At 47.4% G+C, this 20,419-nt stretch overlaps 3 protein-coding genes across 4 annotated transcripts in view; 1 reads left to right on the top strand and 2 right to left on the bottom strand.

Moving 5' to 3' along the window:
• Positions 1–1,384: 1,384 nt before the first annotated feature.
• Positions 1,385–7,742, bottom strand: alg8 (ALG8 alpha-1,3-glucosyltransferase). 2 transcript variants are annotated; one of them, XR_004616117.1, is made up of 14 exons: positions 7,590–7,742; positions 6,578–6,656; positions 6,295–6,488; positions 5,875–5,984; positions 5,587–5,654; positions 5,346–5,472; positions 4,600–4,703; positions 4,030–4,150; positions 3,414–3,553; positions 3,153–3,292; positions 2,720–2,817; positions 2,491–2,563; positions 1,881–2,332; positions 1,385–1,427 (listed from the first exon to the last, which is right to left on the bottom strand). XR_004616117.1 is itself a non-coding variant. In XM_034607274.1 (13 exons), exons 1-13 carry the CDS (start codon positions 7,676–7,678, stop codon positions 2,110–2,112), a joined length of 1,566 nt encoding a protein of 521 aa, XP_034463165.1. In that variant the 5' UTR covers positions 7,679–7,742; the 3' UTR covers positions 1,684–2,109. The 2 variants fall into 2 exon arrangements, 1 of the variants encoding a protein (XP_034463165.1); XM_034607274.1 differs by lacking the exon at positions 1,385–1,427 and having other exon boundaries at positions 1,684–2,332.
• Positions 7,743–8,245: 503 nt separating this feature from the next.
• Positions 8,246–11,477, top strand: ccdc90b (coiled-coil domain containing 90B). Its single transcript, XM_034607326.1, has 9 exons — positions 8,246–8,400; positions 8,530–8,649; positions 8,844–8,947; positions 9,019–9,120; positions 10,750–10,791; positions 10,863–10,934; positions 11,012–11,065; positions 11,193–11,307; positions 11,377–11,477. Exons 1-9 carry the CDS (start codon positions 8,352–8,354, stop codon positions 11,430–11,432), a joined length of 714 nt encoding a protein of 237 aa, XP_034463217.1. The 5' UTR covers positions 8,246–8,351; the 3' UTR covers positions 11,433–11,477.
• Positions 11,478–11,795: 318 nt separating this feature from the next.
• The window catches only part of pcf11 (PCF11 cleavage and polyadenylation factor subunit), an 11,808-nt gene continuing 3,184 nt past the window's right edge, over positions 11,796–20,419 (bottom strand). The window contains exons 5-19 of the mRNA XM_034607437.1: positions 20,317–20,418; positions 18,675–18,896; positions 17,099–18,105; positions 16,765–16,939; positions 16,294–16,672; positions 15,913–16,056; positions 14,526–15,769; positions 14,323–14,389; positions 14,078–14,203; positions 13,871–13,994; positions 13,613–13,796; positions 13,282–13,437; positions 12,807–12,899; positions 12,676–12,711; positions 11,796–12,582 (exon numbers count right to left, since the gene is read on the bottom strand). Of these exons, the coding sequence (XP_034463328.1) occupies positions 12,358–12,582; positions 12,676–12,711; positions 12,807–12,899; positions 13,282–13,437; positions 13,613–13,796; positions 13,871–13,994; positions 14,078–14,203; positions 14,323–14,389; positions 14,526–15,769; positions 15,913–16,056; positions 16,294–16,672; positions 16,765–16,939; positions 17,099–18,105; positions 18,675–18,896; positions 20,317–20,418 (4,284 nt within the window). The 3' untranslated portion in view covers positions 11,796–12,357. The remainder of the gene's footprint in view (positions 12,583–12,675; positions 12,712–12,806; positions 12,900–13,281; positions 13,438–13,612; positions 13,797–13,870; positions 13,995–14,077; positions 14,204–14,322; positions 14,390–14,525; positions 15,770–15,912; positions 16,057–16,293; positions 16,673–16,764; positions 16,940–17,098; positions 18,106–18,674; positions 18,897–20,316; position 20,419) is intronic.

Genomic DNA, 20,419 nt, shown 5'->3' with positions numbered 1-20,419 from the left:
TTTAATAACTTCTGAGTGTTTTTAACTGATCTCAGTTCAGCTTCACTCTTCAGCTGCAGCTGGTTGTGACAGTTGAAGCTGACTCTCACAGGGACCAGATCAGTTTCAGACAGTCTTTGTGAGAGATGGAGTTTCTCACAGTGAAGAACAGAGCATGCTGGGAGTCGGCTCTGATCCTCTTAATGCTGTAAAAGGTTCAGCAGCCTGAGCCGTAATGGAGCAGATTTACAGACAGTTTCAGCCCCACACAGGTTTATATCTAAAGACCGAGCAGCAGCCGCCTGAAGGAGGAGGAACAAAACCTCAAAAACACAAACTGTAGATCTTGCATTTTATAATTTACTACATTTTAAACATGTAGTCAGAAAATTCTCTTCTCATCTCTGGTTTCCAGAGCAGTGAAGTCAAGGGCAGAATAATCCTCAACAACCTGCTCTGGAATCAGGCCAAACCAGGATAACCCAGGATAGCCCAGGATAACCCAGGTCACCAGGTCAGCCCAGGGGAGCCCTAACAAAGAACTGAATTATTAGGTGAATGGTTTCAGGTCTGACAATGAAATAAACTCAGTTAGTTGTAAAAATAAAAGTTCAACATTTAGTTAAAACCTAACGTCGTCAAACTCAACCAAGATTTTCAGGTTTAAAGCTGAAGTTAAAACTTTGTGTCTGAAGAAATTCCCCCAACCAGCAGCTCTAACGTGTTGGTGGAGCCTCCGCTGGCTGCCTCCGAAATAAAACGTTCATCTGTCATTTGTTGGATTTTAAGTTTGTGACTGGTCTCTTATCCTAAAGTTAAAGGAAAGATTTGAGTGTTTGGACCTTTTTACTTTTATCCAATGACGAGGGAGACAGAATTGGGACGATGGAGCGGAGCGTATGAACGTCTGCGGAGTCAACACTGATGAAGAACTCGCACTTAATGGAACAGATGAGGAAACGAGACGAGGCCACCTTGTCCTTAAAGCTGCTAAACTGATAATAGTTACAATACGATCAGATCTGAGCATAGATTGTAAATCAATGACCCAAAGTAAAGATGGAGGAGGAGGGGTTTATAACCAATACTGCCACCAGACACCAGGGGGCGATTTAGATGCTTTGGCTTCACTTTTTCAGGACCCAATATGTCGTCCATCTTTATTTACAATCTGTGCATCTGACCTGCAGGTTAGCATCGACGCTAACACTTCTTATTGTGCAATAGTTCATTCTAACTCATCATGTCTTGTGTTGCCTTATCAATAAAGTTTTTAAACCAACTGTGTCTTTAATTTGAACTTTGATTGGAGACATCGAACTAAACAAACCATCATTCAGACTCAAACACGTCATCGGATGCTAGTGACCAAACAGCTAACGACAAATAATCACAAACACAAACGTGACAGTTTTCTTCTTTATTTGAAAATATAGAAAAATATCATCCTCCTCATCATCATCCTCCTCATCATCATCATCCTCATCATCATCATCATCATCAGTGTTTCACTTCCTCTTTGGTTCACGTGGCTTTTTATTAAAAACATGACGACAGGTCGTTTCATTCACTTGATGTGATGTCATAGTTTGTACAGATGATGTCACCGGTTGTTAGTCGTTTGTGTGTTTCAGTTTTCACCGACCCCTGACCCCTGACCCCTGACCAGCCAGTCACGTATCATCCACACGGGGGCGACAGACCTTTATTATTGATTATCAGCTGCTACAGAATGGATTGACAGTCTGTATCCGACGCGTCACAGTAACAGCTGTTCGATCCAGATACTGAAGAAGAGCTGTTGATGTGATCCTCTGGAGAAAAGATGTCTCACTCTGCTGCGGTTTTTGTGACTACAGAAGGTTTACGGTGGTGAAGCAGAGTGAAGCCTCTTCACACACAGTTTGGTTTCGTTGTGCGAGTTGCAGCTGATGTGAATGTTGAAGTTTGTTACTTTAACCAGTGAAGACGTCTTTGATGATGTTTGGTCAAAATCCAGAGGAAGAAAAGTTCTTGTGTTTTTGTAAATACGAGCGTCGCCTCCTCTGACTGATGGATAGCAGCGGGTGTCAGTGTCTTGTAGGTGTATTGGGGATCTAACCTGCAACCTCTCGGGTACATGACGGCGTTTCACAATTGTTTGGACTTCTCCCGCCTCAGCAGACTGACGTACAGACGCAGGAAGGAGTAACAGACGCCCACGGAGCAGTACACCGAAGTCACCAGCAGGGGGAGAAAGGGAAGCTTCTGTTGCCACGGTAACAGAGGGAAGAGGACTTCGCAGGCGATTGCCACAGCAACCAGACCGAGCAAGTAGACAACCTCCAGGGGGCGCAGCAGAGAGCCCTGACCACTGAGAGGACAGAGTCAGGAAGTAATCTGATTACTGAAGGAGATCAACGATGGAATCTGTGACATCAGAATTGATTGATTGATTGATCAGTCAAATGTAAGAGTGTTCCTGTGTGTGTGTGTGTGTGTGTGTGTGTGTGTGTGTGTGTGTGTGTGTACCTGTGCAGTTTCCTCAGAGCAGTGAAAGAGTAAATGGTAAAAATCAGCATCAGAACGACTTTGATTGGCAGCTCTGAAACAGGAAGTGACATCAGTTTGATCAGAGTCGGACAAAAATCAAGAGGAAACAGCATCACCTGACACGGCACAACAACAATCACACAACAAACACAATCTGACTGAGCTGAAATATGACATGGCATGTGACCCACGTGTCGGCAGCGTTTACCTGCGGGGGTGAAGAGCAATGGGAACAGCGAGTAATGACCTGTGGTCGTCAGAACCAGGAAGATCCCAGCATCCTCTCTGCTCTCAACCGCCAGGATGCTACGGAGGAAAAAACACACAAAAGATCGTGTTTAAACGAAGGTCGAGACATCGATGACTTCATTTTTCATTCATTTGTTTTTAACAGTTCGTTAACTCTGTGTCTGCTCGGCTGGCGTCCTGCAGCCAATCAGAATCCTTCTTTACGTCTCATTAGGGCGGTGACGCTAACCGCTCTACTGTGGTCATGTGATGGCTACCGGGGGATTGAGCTCATTACCCTCATCGGGGGTCGTACCAAGCTAACTGGAAATTCTGTTTCGCTGATTTCTTTGCACTAAATCAAAATAAAACTAAGGCAGTGAGATATCTCAGGTAATAAGTCGGCGGCCGACCTCAGAGGCAGGATGGCGAGGAGGACGGCCTTCTCGTGGACGTGCCAGCCGAACATGAAGGAGCCCAGAGCGCAGAGCAGCAGGCAGCGCAGAAATCCTCGAGCACCACGAGGACGCCACCAGATGGACGCTACCGCCGGCTTCAAAGATGCAGAGGACAGAAAGAAAAGATAAAAGTGACACTCTGAGAACTTACAATTAATCTGAGAATCAGATGAAAACTTTGTTTTAAATCCTCTCAGTTCATTTGTTCTCACGCACCAGGATGGAGAGAAGAGTGCAGACGAGTGTGACGGAGGGAGAGACGGAGGGAAGGACCGAGTGTTGAAACTCCTGAACCAGTCCGCCCGTCATGGAGGCTCGAGGAAGCTGCGTCTCGTCCAGCAGCTTCAGACGAACGCCTGAAAACAAACAGCAAACTAAACTTAGCTCAAAATAAAATAAAACAATGTTTCCTTCATCTGAAAACATTTAGTTAAAATAATGTCCCACATCTTTTATTTCCTCCTGTGTTTTAAATCCCCGGTGAAACAGACGTTATGTGTGTAGCTATAGAGGAACTGTTGTGGATGTTGATTGGTCGATGACAGCAGCCAATAGCTCTGAATGTGCACCAGCGCCCCCCTGTGGCAGAGTTGACAGTAAAAAGCAGCTCGACATGATGTCACCAGGACAATCTGCTCTCTGTCGTTAAGGACTTCTTGCCTTCGTCCTCGCCTGTGGATTTAATGGATGAACGGGACAGTGAAGGTTCCTGTGCAGCGGTGGCCATAGACATGGGGGGGAAAGAATTTCTGATTGGATCCAACGGTGTAAAGAGAAAAGAGGGAGCGATTGAACCAATCAGACAGGACGTAATGAGGAGGTGGAGTCTCACCGAGCGTCGCCAGGCTCTTGTCCAGCACGTTGTAGAGGGCCCAGACGTTTGGGGCCCAGTAGGCGTGGCAGAGGCCCCGCTTGAAGGGGAAGAGACGAGACAGGACCTGCGGCAGCTGACCCTGGAACAGACGTCACGTAACAACAACAAAATCATATCCGTGGTCATATACAAACTTCCCGTATTTCAAGTCGACAAAGTAAAATGTTCCTTTAAGACTCATTTATGTACAAAAAGTGATTTGTCTGTTTCAAACGTTGTGACCGTCACCGCCCACTTGAGTCCTTTACGTTGGCACGGTTTCTCAACTATACCACCACTAGAGGGCAGCACAGGATAGTGGTGGAGGAGGCTGTGATGGCGTCCGCGTTGCAAACGTGTTTGTCTGAGGTCGCAACATGTGGACAGTGAAATTTCTTGGTGTTCTCGCTTGAACTATTGGCTACACTGCCCCCCCATGATTTGTGGTGGTACTGCTTCGTTTTGTGTTTTATCCGTAGAAGACGAGCACAAACAGATGAAATGCAGAGAGAGTACGGAGAGAGGGAGCGAGACTTGTGAGACTCTCACCATCATAATGAACGGACCGAAGGACAGAGCGCAGACGCTCGCCACGATGGTTCCCAGACCAATCAGACGCAGCAGACTGAAGCTCGTCCACCTCACAGAACCGTCTGAAAAACAACAACCAGTCACAGCAGAACCACAAGTGAGGAGAAGAACAATAAATCCAGTTTAAGTTTGAATGTTGTGAAAACTAGTTCGTAACCTTTACTAAGACTAACTGCTCTTTACTATTTGTACGACAAAAACTGTTCAGTCGTTCTTTAACGTCTTGATCGTACATGCTTAATAAAAATGGACGACATGACATGAAGTGAAGCCAAATCATCTGGATCGCCCCCTGGTGGCTAACTGCAGTATACGTCATGAACCTCCTCCTCCTCCATGTTAGCAGATGGGACCAAACAAAAAAATCAGAGTAGACGTTAAATAAATGTTTGTAAAGATGTTTCTGTCATTTCAGGTCGTTCTTCTCTCTCTGATGTTTGTTCAAGTGTTTCTGATCAGTTTGGTTTGAATCAGTTATTTGATGATATAAAAACAGGCTGAGACGTGATGATTGACAGCTGAGACTGACTCCTGATTGGTTGAGCGTGTGTATCACTACTACTCAGACTCTGAGTCCAAATGGCGTCATGAGGTGTAGCATTCATATCCAGAGAATCGCCTTAATTTACAGTCTATGGTTCAGCGGAGTGTGTGTGTGTGTGTGTGTGTGTGTGTGTGTGTGTGTGTGTGTGTGTGTGTCGTACCTTTGTTGTCCTCGGTGAAGCAGTAACTCCTCAGCAGGAAGATGCCGTAGGCTGGAGCCACATACAGGTAGATGTGCTTCAGGTTGAGCAGGATGGAGAACAGCAGCGCCCCCTGCAGGTGCTGAGACTTGTGCCACATAAAAAACAACACAAAGTGAAACGATGATCTATATGCAACAAAATATTAAAGATGGAAATGACAGAAAACCATGAACAGTGTTTGTTAGCGTGATGTTCAGACCTGCAGGTGTTTGGCCAACGACAGCAGCAGGAAACCAAACAGGAAGCCGTTATACTGGAAGTGAACGTCTGAGAGAAAACGTCAAAGAAGTTTCCTTATAGTCGCCATGACGACAGAGTGTCAGGTCAAAGTGTCTTTTCTACAAACTGAAAATTAAAGGTTTCACATTGAACATATAAAAACCTGGAAACACAAACAAACATTGTCTCCATTAAGAATAAACTCAGAGTTTTGTGACCATTGGCGGGAACGTGAATCGTGTGCCGAGCTGCAGCGTCTGAAGGATACGGTCGACGATGAGGAGGCCGAAGTTGAAGAGCAGCAGAACGGCGAGGACGAAGGACGGACGGCTCAGAACGTCCCGAGAGCCTTTCTGCTCCTGAACGCACCTGCAGCACCTGGACGATGGCACAGCCAATCAGAATCAATGTTTCAAATTCTTACTGTTACAGTTTATTCTATTTAAGACAAATCCTCCAGATCGCCCCCTGGTGGCCGACTGCAGAATAGATCAAAAACTGCTCCATGTTAGCAGATGGGACACGGACAACAAATGGACATCATACATCAAAGTCAAAATAAATGTTTCTCAAAGATGGTTTCTGTCATTTTAGGTAGTTCTTATCATTGGATTGACAGCTGGAACGGACTCCTGATTGGTTTAGCACATGTATGGGTAGGACCCAGAGATGATGTCATGTTACTCACTCTCTGGCACCGAAGACAAAAACCAGGTCCGTGAAAATAACCGACAGCCTCTGAAACAGAACCGTGGACGAGCTGGCGTAGTTCAGATTCTCCACCTGCAGCATATTTGTGTCAAAGTGCTGAGCCACGTGGGAGAGGCCGAACTCGAACCAGGCGAACAGCGGAGGGTAGTCCAGGGTCCACGCAGACGAGTTCTGCAAAACACCACAGGATATAAATCATGATAAACAAAGAGGCGTCCACGCTGGTGACGAGTTCAGAGTCATGAAGGAATCCCACTGACCTCATAGTACCACCTGGACACGGGGAGACTGTGTGTGATCGCCAACCAGTTCCTGTGCACCTCAAAGTCTGTGGAATGACTGACACACACACACACACACACACACACACACACACACACACACACACACACACAGTTCTAACATGTGTTAGAATCTACACACACGTCTCTGTTCACGAGATTTAAATAAAGATTTAGTTTGAGCAGTTAGCCAGATGCTAATCGGTAATAAAACACTGTGTCTCTGTTCAGTGTGTGTGTGTCTCTGTATCTGTCTCTGTGTGTGTCTGTGTGTGTCTCTGTGTCTCTGTCTCTGTGTGTGTCTGTATATGTGTGTGTCTCTGTATCTGTCTCTGTGTGTGTCTCTGTATCTGTCTCTGTGTGTGTCTGTGTGTGTGTGTCTCTGTATCTGTCTCTGTGTGTGTCTCTGTCTCTGTCTCTGTGTGTGTCTGTGTGTGTGTGTCTCTGTATCTGTCTCTGTGTGTGTCTGTATATGTGTGTGTCTCTGTATCTGTCTCTGTGTGTGTCTGTATATGTGTGTGTCTCTGTATCTGTCTCTGTGTGTGTCTCTGTCTCTGTCTCTGTGTGTGTCTGTGTGTGTGTGTCTCTGTATCTGTCTCTGTGTGTGTCTGTATATGTGTGTGTCTCTGTATCTGTCTCTGTGTGTGTCTCTGTCTCTGTGTGTGTCTGTGTGTGCCTCTGTCTCTGTGTGTGTCTGTATGTGTGTGTCTCTGTATCTGTCTCTGTGTGTGTCTGTATATGTGTGTGTCTCTGTATCTGTCTCTGTGTGTGTCTCTGTATCTGTCTGTCTGTGTCTGTGTGTGTCTCTCTGTCTCTGTGTGTGTGTGTGTGTGTGTCTGTCTCTGTGTGTGTCTCTGTGTCTCTGTCTCTGTGTGTGTCTGTATGTGTGTGTGTCTCTGTATCTGTCTCTGTGTGTGTCTCTGTCTCTGTGTGTGTGTCTGTCTGTGTGTGTCTGTCTGTGTGTGTCTGTGTGTGTGTGTGTGTGACTCACTATGAAGTGATGAACACACTCTTCATCAGAGAAACTCCAAACACTAAAGCAGGAAACCAGCGGCCGCTGACACACTCCGCCGCCGCCATGACACCCGGAAGGTTCACTTTCAAAACAACTTTATTGACAGCTCCGTGCAGGACAGGGACAATAGATCCGCTGGGGGGTCACAGTTTATTTTGACACTGAACGTTAAGAGAAGGGTTAAGTATTGAAATACATTATTGTTAATCAATATATGTCATTATATCATGTTATTGATCTGTGATCATAATTATTGATGCATTAATGTCGCACCTGATGTGTCGTTAATTCAAGTCACTTCATCTACTGCTGTGTTCGTCAATTATCTTCACCTATATTTATTAATCATTAAATTATAATTGATCTGAATCAGTTCAAATCTGTGAACTGTTAAATGTTTGTGACGTCATAAAACACAACAGTATTTCAGATAATAAACTGTAGTAACTGTAGTATATCTACTACTAGATAAACTGTAGTATATCTACTAGATAAACTGTAGTATATCTACTACTAGATAAACTGTAAAGGGCTGACTACAGTACACGAGTAGATATATCTTCAACCACTGGAGGACGCTGTCTCATTAGATCGAACAGTGAAGATGAGAATTCCGAGTGTTCCTGAAGGGCACCTGACCGTCTCCTGTTACGTCACAGTGTTTCCGGTCTGTTCCACGATCAGCTGATCGTAACTTTTCTCACTTTGCTCAAACTTGTAAACACAGCAGCTTCCGGGATGAACGCGCTGCGGAGGTTCCACCTGTGGAGGTTTCGAACCTGGAGACGTGAGTCCGACTCTCCTGGAGTACTGGAGTAATCTATTACTGTGCACCCGTCAGACTTACACACTGTTCAGTTTCAAGAATAATATCCGTGTGTGTGTGTGTGTGTGTGTGTGTGTGTGTGTGAGACAGATTTCCATTTGACGGCCCCTACATTGACCTTTGACCTGAGAAAAGTGGAACTGACGCCTCTGGAGCACCGAAAGCTCACGTTCGATTCCCACACCATGGTGACAGAGCTGGAGCAGAGCGGTGAGGACACACTGACAGGAAGTACATCACAGTACTGTTGTGACATCACTTCCTAATGATGTCATCATGATGGTGTATCACAGTGATCCAGTGAGAGCCAATCAGTCAGTTCAGCTGCTTTTATTTTGAAAGAACAGGAGCTGATCACAGTCAATGTGTCTCCACATGAACATGAAGTTTACCTTTGTTCTCAGGTTTTGAGAAGCGTCAGGCCGAGTTGATCGTCTCAGCTCTGGTGACTCTGACGACGGCGAATATGGACATTGTTTACAGAGACATGGTGACCAAGTCCCACCAGGTAGGACGCAGGTCAGAGGTCAGAGGTCAGAGCAGGTACAGAGTCAATCTTCTCATGCCTGTGACTTTCAGGAAATCGCTGTGCAGCAGATCGTAGCTCATCTGGACTCCATCAGGAAGGACATGGTGATCCTGGAGAAGAGCGAGTTCGCCAATCTGCGCTCTGAAAACATGGTAACACAACCCGTACAACCACACTGTAACATGTGGTAACACAACCCGTACAACCACACTGTAACATGTGGTAACACAACCCGTACAACCACACTGTAACATGTGGTAACACAACCCGTACAACCACACTGTAACATGTGGTAACACAACACGTACAACCACACTGTAACATGTGGTAACACAACCTGTACAACCACACTGTAACATGTGGTAACACAACCCGTACAACCACACTGTAACATGTGGTAACACAACCCGTACAACCACACTGTAACATGTGGTAACACAACCCGTACAACCACACTGTAACATGTGGTAACACAACCCGTACAACCACACTGTAACATGTGGTAACACAACCCGTACAACCACACTGTAACATGTGGTAACACAACCTGTACAACCACACTGTAACATGTGGTAACACAACCCGTACAACCACACTGTAACATGTGGTAACACAACACGTACAACCACACTGTAACATGTGGTAACACAACACGTACAACCACACTGTAACATGTGGTAACACAACCTGTACAACCACACTGTAACATGTGGTAACACAACACGTACAACCACACTGTAACATGTGGTAACACAACACGTACAACCACACTGTAACATGTGGTAACACAACACGTACAACCACACTGTAACATGTGGTAACACAACCCGTACAACCACACTGTAACATGTGGTAACACAACCCGTACAACCACACTGTAACATGTGGTAACACAACACGTACAACCACGCTGTAACATGTGGTAACACAACACGTACAACCACACTGTAACATGTGGTAACACAACCCGTACAACCACGCTGTAACATGTGGTAACACAACCCGTACAACCACGCTGTAACATGTGGTAACACAACCCGTACAACCACACTGTAACATGTGGTAACACAACCCGTACAACCACACTGTAACATGTGGTAACACAACCCGTACAACCACACTGTAACATGTGGTAACACAACACGTACAACCACACTGTAACATGTGGTAACACAACACGTACAACCACACTGTAACATGTGGTAACACAACCCGTACAACCACACTGTAACATGTGGTAACACAACACGTACAACCACACTGTAACATGTGGTAACACAACCCGTACAACCACACTGTAACATGTGGTAACACAACCCGTACAACCACACTGTAACATGTGGTAACACAACCCGTACAACCACACTGTAACATGTGGTAACACAACACGTACAACCACACTGTAACATGTGGTAACACAACACGTACAACCACACTGTAACATATGGTAACACAACACGTACAACCACACTGTAACATGTGGTAACACAACATGTACGACACTGTAACATATGGTAACACAACATGTACGACACTGTAACATATCATAGTAACACAACACGTACGACACTGTAACATATGGTAACACAACATGTACGACACTGTAACATATGGTAACACAACATGTACGACACTGTAACATATCATAGTAACACAACACGTACAACCACACTGTAACATATGGTAACACAACACGTACGACACTAACATATGTTAACACAACACTGTACACCACTGTTGTGTGTTTTCTAACAATCGACCCACTTTCCCTTGTTGGACAGAAAATGAAGCGCGAGCTGGAGCAGCTGTGGAACCGACTGAAGGTACGAACTCTTTTATAAATCAGCTGAGACGCTGCAGACGCCCGTTCTGATGAGACACGTCTTCTGTTCAGGAGGAGACTCAGAAGGTCCGAGCTGAAACCAAACTCGACATCAACCTGGAGAGCAGCAGGATGTCTGACATGGTGAGTCAGTCAGTGAACGCATCGTGTCCACGAGTCAGTGAACGCATCACGAGTGTAACTCAGTGTTTTTGTGTCAGTTCAGTGAACAGGAGAAGAAACTGATGGAGACGACGACAGAGTTCCACCACAAGGTGAAACAACCGGATTGTAATACTGTAACATTACTGTAATATTACTATTATACTGAAATACTTTGGTTAAACTCTAAACTACTGTGCTGGTTGAACTTCGTCCGTCTCCTCGTCTCTCATTCCTCAGAAAGTCGACCTGGAAAACGACAACATGGAGATCAACAAGAAGATCGACCTGCAGGTGGCGTCACTCAAAACTCTGCTGGAGTCTCTGAAACTGGAGACGGTCACCTACCTGGCAGGTAACATACAGAGTAATCAGAGTACTCAGAGTAACTTAAGTTACTAATTTTTGTCCTGTTCCTCCTCAGCGACCGTGTTCTCGTGTCTCGCCATCGCTCTTGGCGTTTACAGACTGTGGAAGTGAAGCTAAGACCTGGAGCTGGTTTAATAAAGTGAAAGTACACAAGCACTCTCAGCTTCATGTACTTTTATTTGTAGTAAAGTATTTTTTACATGAAGAATCTGTATTTTTTCACATTACATATTTTTTCTTAAATGTAGAACAGTATTTTAAGAGGAAAATTATTTGTAACCCTAACACTTGGGGGCACTGTAACATTTAATAATTAGTATTTTAAGCATCTGACATGTAACTTACTAGTAATGTAATTTGAACTAGTCTCCGTAAAGTAACTAAGCAACAATGAAGTTGTCATGTTTAATTTCTCTGAAATGTAGAAAATATCAAATAAAAATACTTGGTAAAGTAATAAAAGACGAGCAGACATTTAAATTCACTTGAACTTTATTTTTTAACTGAACGACAATAAAACTATTAAATCAGAATCACACAAGAACAAACAAGTTTCAGACTCGTTTATTGAAAATCATTAAAAACTAAAGACGACGACTCGGATTCTTGACGGGAACCAATCCTGAAGAGTGGGCGGAGTCTCCAGTCGTCCAATCAGACCATGCTTACCTTTAACGCAGCGGGAAACAACTCAACACCTGAAACTACTCATCAACCAATAAACAGATCAGTAAACCAATCGATCAATAACCATCAGACTTTAACAGCAGCAGCTGATCATTAATCACTTTAACACCAGAGATTCAAAAAATACTTTAATTATAAATTAAATCATTTACAGCGTCGAGTCAAACAAACACAAACGTGGCGTTCACAAACAAACGACCTGAAATGGTCGGGTTGGATCCGAATACAAAAATGTATTGACGAGAACGTTGCTGACGACTCGACCTCCGCTCGCTAAAAACACCGTCTCCAAAAATGGAAAAAGTGACGGAGGCTGAGAGCGGCGGCGGCGGCAGCAGAGGAGGCGTGGTTACACATTATTCTCTTCTGATTGCACTTGGTCAATTAAAAGCTCCGCCTCCTCTTTTTTCACGTCGAGTAGCTCCACGGCCTCGGGTGCCACTTCCTGTTTGACCGAGGCGGCGGCGTTGCAGCAGGAAGTCTCCTCTTCCTCCTTGGGCTCGACGAAGGCGCTAAGCGGGTGATCGGTGAGCAGCTTGTTGGGCGATGGCGTCACGTCGAGATACGACGACGTCTGGGGAGACAAAGCAGGTCAAAGGTTGAGTTATTACTGATTCATCTATTATTGATTAGTTTTCATTTTGATAAATCGTCGGCAGGTACTCACATTTTTATAATCTTCAAAACATGCCGGATGAAAATTCTGAAGAAGAAAAAAACATGTCAGTCACCAGGACGGTGTGTTTTGTTGTGTCATTGTGTACTCCTGTCTTGTTGTGTGGTTGAGTTGTGCGTCACCTTGTCGTCGACTCGGACGGCGTCCTTCAGGAACCAGTCCTCCTCCTCCTCCACCCAGTACGTCTCAAACGGCTCCTGACAGATTTCACATAACTGCAGAAAATAAACAAAACAAACTGTTAGTCCCTGCAGGACACCGTCCAATCACAGTGAGGATGATTTACACCGTACTCTGTACCAGCCAATCAGAGTGAGGATGATTTACACCGTACTCTGTACCAGCCAATCAGAGTGAGGATGATTTACACCGTACTCTGTACCAGCCAATCACAGTGAGGATGATTTACACCGTACTCTGTACCAGCCAATCACAGTGAGGATGATTTACACCGTACTCTGTACCAGCCAATCAGAGTGAGGATGATTTACACCGTACTCTGTACCAGCCAATCAGAGTGAAAGTGACAGTGTCTGACTACTACAAGATTCTCTGTCAGTTAGCTTCTGATTGGCTGATGAACAGCCTCTCTCTCACCTCTCCCACTTGGTCCTTGGTCGCCCTGACGATTTGGACCTCCCTCTCTTTTGCCGCTGCCTGACTCTTCTGAACTTCCTCCTCGTTCTCTTTCTCAAAGAAGTGACTCTTCACTCGTTCCTCCAGGTCGGCGATTTCCTCGAACTCGATCCAGTCCTGTCACACACACACACAGTGTTTGCAGTGAATATGTGTCTTTGTGTGTTCTCACCATGGGGCAGTAGTACCAGCAGCTGTGTGTGTGTGTGTGTGTGTGTGTGTGTGTGTGTGTGTGTGTGTGTGTGTGTGTGTGTGTGTGTGTGTGTGTGTGTGTGTGCGTGCGCTCGCTCACCTTGAGGTTGTAGTACCAGCGGCGGTGTGTGATCTTCTTGCTGGCGACCTTTCCGGCGTGGTTCTGTCTGAAGTGCCAATCGAGGTGGTCGGCGTACAGGTCCGTCTGGGTGGTGGTGAACCTCATGCTGCAGAGACAACACTGGTTCCCCGAGTACAGCTTCATCACCACGCACTCGTAACGCCTGCGGGGGTGGGGGAGTTAGACGGGTGTGCGACTAGTGGTGAGAGAGCAGTTGAGTGGCTCGTCTGTACTTACGGTTTCATGTCATCCACGGTGAAGCTGGTCAGGTCCGGGATGTCTTCCTCCTCCTCCACCTCCTGCTCCTCCTCTTCCTCCTCCTCTGCTGGCGGAGCCGCTGGCGCCACAGTGGTCGAAGATTCTGGAAAAACATAAATTGTATTTCTAACTATTTGAGCGTCATGTTTCCATAACAACATCTGCATCAGATATCAGCAGACTCACCGTTGCTGGTGGTCGGCGTAGCCTCGGGCTGCGAAGGCTTGATGATGCCGGTGGAGATGAGTTTGGTCAGAAGGTCGTTGACGTCAACCTGACCGAAGTGGTTCTCTGGAGGGACGACCTGCGGCGCTGCGGCCACACAAACAGACGGCAGGTTAAACGTCAGTCTGACACAGAATGAGTTTCACTGATATTTACATGTTTTAAACATGTTCTCATGACATTAATGAAAACAAGTGAATTCTTACTCTGAGGTCTGAATGGAACCGAGTTCTGAGGCAGGAACGTTTGATTCATGTTCCCCAACAGGTTCACCTGAAAACAGGAACAAATTAATGACAAAGGAGGAAAAGGCAATGCTGATACATTTACCTTCATCGATTTTATATTCCATTGATTATAATATAACTTCACTTAAAAGACGAGAAACTGATTGACAGGTGTCACTCACCGGCTGCGGCAGGCCAACAGCGGGGGCGGCAGGGTTGTAGAAGGGGGCGGGGCCTGGCTGGGTGAATGGCGGCTGCAGGTTAAAGTTCACCGTCTGCGCCGGGAACGCCATTGGCCCCGCAGGGAACTGAGGGTTCATGGGCTCTGGGAAACACTGGGGGCCCATGTTGAAGTTCTGCTGGGGGGTCATCGGGTTGTCGTAAATGGGCGGGGCCATTGGCCTCATGGGAGGTTGCATGTTGTGTTGGGGAGGGAACCTGGGGGGCCCCTGCTGCCCAGGGGGGCCCTCAAAGTGCGTGTGTCCACCCTGATGGGGTACATTGGGTATGTCATACCTGTGATTGGGGCCTTCAAACCTCATGGGGCCCATTTGGTTTGGAGGGCCTTCGAAACGCAAAGCCCGCTGCTGCTGGAAGCCCATTGGTCCAGGTCCAGGGGCCATGTTGTTGTCAAAGCGTCTTGGTGGTTCAAAGTGCTGCATTGGCCCTTCAAAATGTCCCGGCCCCTGACCCACAAACCGCACTGGGGGCTGTTGGCCCATGGGACCATCAAACCTCCCGGGGCCTTGAGAGTGGGGGTGAACATCAAACCTCCCCATCCCGTCTCCGCCTCTCATTGGACCGTGAGGCATGTGGGCGCCGTCTGGGCCATCAAACCTTTCGTTGTGATGTGGTGGTCTGCCGCCATCGAACCTGCCTGGCCCCTGGGGGTGAGGCCCTTCGAACTGTGAAGAGTCATCGTACCAGCCGGGAGGGTGGGGTCTGGGGGGGGCTATGTGTTCAGGGCCGTCGTATCGGGACGGCGGGTGCCCTGCTTCGTGAGGAGGGGTGTGTCCAGGCGAGTTGCTCTGCTGTCGGACAGACGACAGTGGTCCAACACGCGCTGGGGCCTTGAGGATGGGGGGAGGGGTAGGCTGAGGAGGGGGGACATCAGGTTTGAGGGGCCCTTCATCAGAGTGCTCACTGTTGGGGCTCTCAAAGCGCGGGACCGGGCTCATCTCTGCCGAGTCTTTCTGGTGTAGAGGTGACAGGCGCTCGCGCTCGAACCTCGGGACGGGGGCGTCCAGACCGGTCGGACTGGGACAATTCCTGTGTACCACTGTGCCGGAGGGCAGGGGCCCCTCCGGCCTCCGGGGGTCAGGATGCCTGGAGTCAACAGAGGGCGTGTACCTCCGTGGAGTGTCGTATCCGCTCTTCTGTTCGTCGCGCTGGCGCTCGGTCAGCGGCGAGTTCCACTCTCTCTCACCTGGAAACAACAAACAAACATTTTTTATCATTTAAAAGAGAGACAGGACGTCAGAGACCCAGACCTCTGACCTGCTGACAAGACGGCACATGACAGGAAACGCAGCCACAGGTGGACACATGACGGATCTGTGACGGACTTACTGGAGTCTCGGGGGTCGGCTCGTCTCCTGAAGCGAAGGCCAGGCAGCGACTTGAGGGTGGGGAACTCTTTGCCATGGTTGTACTCTTCGATCATGGGGCCGAGCGGAGGCCGCGACTCTTCTCGTTCTTTACTCCGTCTTTCACCTGAAGGTCACAAACCAACGGAAGCAGTCAGTGACACAGGAAGTGAAACAGAGGCCTCTTCACATAAAAAGAACCAATTAATCAAATTATATTTTAATCTAATCAATAATTTCATGAACCTTTAAACTGTAAAATTAATAAAAATGTATTCAATGATGGATAAATTAATGAATCAATCAGTGAAGCGATAGTTTGATTCGTGTTCAGTTCTCTCTTCCTACATCAAGCTGGCCTAACCTTGTCTGTCTCGTGGCGCTCGGCTGTATTTAAGTGGCGGTGGGTGTCCTCCAATGCTCCGACCCCCACCTGTCTTCTCGCCCGGGCCTGTTACATCGACATCCTCCACATTCTCCTCGCCCTCCCACTCCTCTCCGGCCACTCGGTGGGTGACCTGCGTCTTCCTGAGCTTGGACTTGTGCTCGTAGTACGACAGCTCTGCGGCGTCCATGGCATCGTGGGGCTGGGAGGAGGGCGCGGCCAGCAGCGGCTGTTTCCCGTCCCAGCTCTCTGAGCGCTGCAGCTTCTCCTCCTGATACTGGAAGAAATGTTTTATCTGGTGCGCCACATTGAGGAAGTCCTCTTGAGAAATCTCGCCGCTCTCCAGACGTTTACCGGCCTGCAGAGAAATGCAAAGATGAAAACTTGTAACTGATTTGATGATTTTAAAAGAGATAAATGAACGAACAGCTGCTGATCCGTGTGACGTACCCTCCTCAGCAGGTCCTTCTTGGAGGCGGTGTTGAGGGCTTCAGGTATCTGCAGGTTGGCGTCCACGCTGAGGCGGTGCTTTAGGGTTCGGGGGGTGGTGGGTCGAGTCGGCGTGTTGTACGGTTTGTGTCTCTGGGGTCCAGGCTTCATGTGAGCGTCGTCTGGCAACTTCAAACTGAAGAAGCAGCAGAAACAAAGTCAACAATGAATAAAAACAACGACCTGCTGCTGCTCTCACTGTTCATTACATAGAATATTATTATAAATGATCAGTTATTAATATTAAATTACATTTACTATTCATATCTATACGATGATGTCTGGTTGGACTCACTGTTTGTTCTCCTCCCAGCCGCTCCTCCAGCGATGAGGAGCCTCCTTCGTCTCCTTGCCACTTCCATCGTGACTTCGGGGCGAGTGAGAGTCTCTGGACTCGGAGTGTCGATCGTCCTGCGGTCTCTTCGACCTCCTGCTCTCTGATTGGCTCTTCTTGAGTGTGACCCGGTCATCTCGGCCGGGCTTGCCATGCAGCGGTTCATCTACACGGACCCTCCGGGGTTTCCCTGGTTTGTGAGAGGGTGACGGGGACAGCGAGCTGCTCCTGGCTCTGCCTTTGGGCGAGCGCCTATCCTTCCTCTTCGGAGAGGAGGTGGGGGAGCGAGACCTGGAGCGGGTGCGCTTCCTGGCATGTGTTCTGGCGTTGCCTCCACTTTTGAACTCGACCTTCTCTGCCTCCTCGCGCTCGTGTTTGATGACGAACCCATTCGCCAGCTTCCCTTTGCTGAACCTCTGCAGCTCTGCCCCCAGCACCGCCTCCTCTCTCTCCTTCTTGTCGTTGCATCTCTTCTTCTCCTTCAGCTCCTCGTCTTTGCTCTCTCCACTCTTGTCCTGTGTGCGTTTCCTCAGCCGTGGATCTTTCTTGGAGCCGTCGGATGATTTCTGACCTTCAGCCTCAGCCTGTTTGTTTTTGCTTTGGACACTTTTGGTCATCGGAGACAGAGACTTGGACTTGGTCTTCTCTTCCAACGTTTCTTTCCTTGGGGTTCTGGTCTTTTCCGGTCTGAAGGATTTCTCCGGCTGCCGTTTCTCAGGCGTCAGGGCAGGACTTCCTTTTTGGAGACTGTCTTTTTTCCCAGCAGGCTGTTCTTTGGGCTGGGACGCAGCTGGGGGGCCGGTGCGGTTCAGACGAGGGTCTCTGGTGGACGTCTTGGTGTCAGGCTGGGTCTGAGGAGGGATCCAGGGTCGGACCACTGGGGCATTCTGGCTGAGGGCCTTTGGCGTCATGGTCGGAGCAGCTGGAGAGGAGGCTGGAGGCGGTGTGGGTATTGTGAATCCTCCGGCCTGCAGACATAACAAACAAGTGTTGATCATAGATCTTAACAAGGAGCTACATCCTCTGTCCTTAACCCTCAACAAGAGTAAAACTAGCAGAAAACCTCAGAGTCACATGTGAGGATCCGTCTTCCAGGACAGACACAAGTGCAATAGATGCCACGTGTAACTGAGAACATCTTTCATATTATTCTAAAATTTGCTATTCTGCACTTTTACTTTTGTTACTTTAAGTATATGCTGAGTATCGCCACTGATTTCCCAAAACAAGTTGATTCCGATTCACAAGGTATGGATTCTCGTGTTGTACTGAACATGTTGACGAGTCATTTTCATGATGTTTCAATGAGTCTGATAAACTGTGGAATCAAACCAACACTCAGTGACTTCCTGTGCTGATCAGGTCCTGAGAACTAGTGTTGATTAGTTCCAGTGAAGCCGAGTGGAGGACACAGAAACTAACCAGCTGCAGCTTCTGCTCTGATCACTGAGCAGCTGAGACTAGAGAAACTCTAATCTGAAACTCAGATTATCTGTGTCAGACAGATCTGGAATCAGATTGAATGCGTTTGTCCTACCAGTTGAGCTTTGGTCTGCTCCAGCTCCAGCTCGATCTTCTTCTGCTGAAGCTCCAGAAGCTGTTTCTGTTTGGCCAGCAGCTGCTGTCGGATGAGCTGCTCCTGGGTCACGCTGGACTGGCTGACCGCTGGGACCGGCTGGGGAGCAGGCGCCACCACCGCCGCTGACACCGGCGCCGGGGGCTGGGAGGGAACTGGCTGCGGAGAGGAGGCCTCCTCAGACTGGACACACGATGATGTCACAGAGGGTCGCAGGAGGGACAGAGGAAACAAAGAAAGTTCAGTCCAAGTCAGAAATTATTCAAAGAAAAACAGTCTAAAGCTGAAATAATTGTTTAATTGATTATTAATACAGCCTCTGCAGCAGATCATTGGATTAAGATTTACAGCTGTTTTCTGTCAGTGAACAAACCATCTGGTGGTTATAGGATTCTTTTACACCTCGTTCGATTCAGACCTTCAGACTTCTACGTTTAGTCCTGACCTAAATATCAGGTGTGAAGGTTCCACGGTCCACGGTCCAGACCAACACACATTAAGTCTAACCAAAAGAGGTGGTCTGGATGAACCCTGGTTCGGTTTGTTTGCAGAGTGAAAACACTTTTTCCGTGAAACCAAAACCAACCAGATCAAATAGAAACAATGGAACAAACACATGAAGCTTCAGACTCAGAGCAAACATCCTTAACCTGCTCAGAGATGTCACCTTTGATTTACAGGCATTTATTATTGTAGCCATTTTCAGACATGAACTGTGTAAAATGTTGTCCTGAAATGTTGTGTAGTTAGTGTCTGTGAAGCAGCAGCAGCAGGTTGTTGGGTCCGACTCGTTCAAACAGGAACATGTGGGGAACATCCAGGCGAGGGGCGGAGCCTGTAGAGCAGCAGGGGCGGAGCCTGTAGAGCAGCAGGAGGCCGGACATGACGTATAAACTCTGCTGTGGAAAGATCAGTGTTGTTGTTTACAGCTCATCCACACCGGCGTCGGCCCTCATCACCAGAAGATCTGGAACCTCCTCGTGTTTCAAGTTGACGTCTTCGTCTTCTACGTGTACGGCTCCTCTTCTTCATCCTGAGATGTTTGTGTTCTTCCAGTTTCACGTCCGTCACGTGTTAGAAACCTCATCAACACGTCCACTCGCTCACTGGGAAGCTTCCACACATTGTCCTGCTGTGTCCTCACATGGACTCACTCTGACACTTTACAGACATTTTACTAGGAGGCTGCTGGAGAAGATCCAGAAAATGTCCAGAGACACTGACATTTGTTCTCACATAGAGAACCTCCAGAACATGTCAGGAACACGTTAGAATTTCATGTCTGAAAACAACTTCTTTGTTTTGTCTAAGAAAAGAAAATTCTAATAAATATCTGCAGATTAATAAATAACTGGCGCTGTAGACTAGACCTCTCACCTTATCTATAAATACTTAAGTCTATTAAATATTAAAGAGTGAGAAAATATAAGATGATTGTTTGTTTGGTTCCTGCTTCTTAAAATGTTTTTCTACTTGATCAAATGACGGAAACGTCCCTGAACTCCTTCTCTGTGTGTCACTGTATTTACATCTTTAGGTATAGAAAACTAAAACTTGAACATTTAAATCCAGGTCAGGTGTGGTGTTCGCTGCCCGTACGCACCTGCTTTAAAAACTTGGGGTTGACATGAATGCTGGCGTTAACGGTGGGCGGCAAAGGCTTGATAGGCCACGCCGGGTCCACTGAGTTGACGCGCACGTCCAGC

Source organism: Hippoglossus hippoglossus, chromosome 14 (assembly GCF_009819705.1).
Source record: "Hippoglossus hippoglossus isolate fHipHip1 chromosome 14, fHipHip1.pri, whole genome shotgun sequence".
NCBI classification, from domain to species: domain Eukaryota; kingdom Metazoa; phylum Chordata; class Actinopteri; order Pleuronectiformes; family Pleuronectidae; genus Hippoglossus; species Hippoglossus hippoglossus.
The sequence above is the reverse complement of the archived record's forward strand: the minus strand, read 5'-3'. Positions and strand labels throughout refer to the sequence as shown.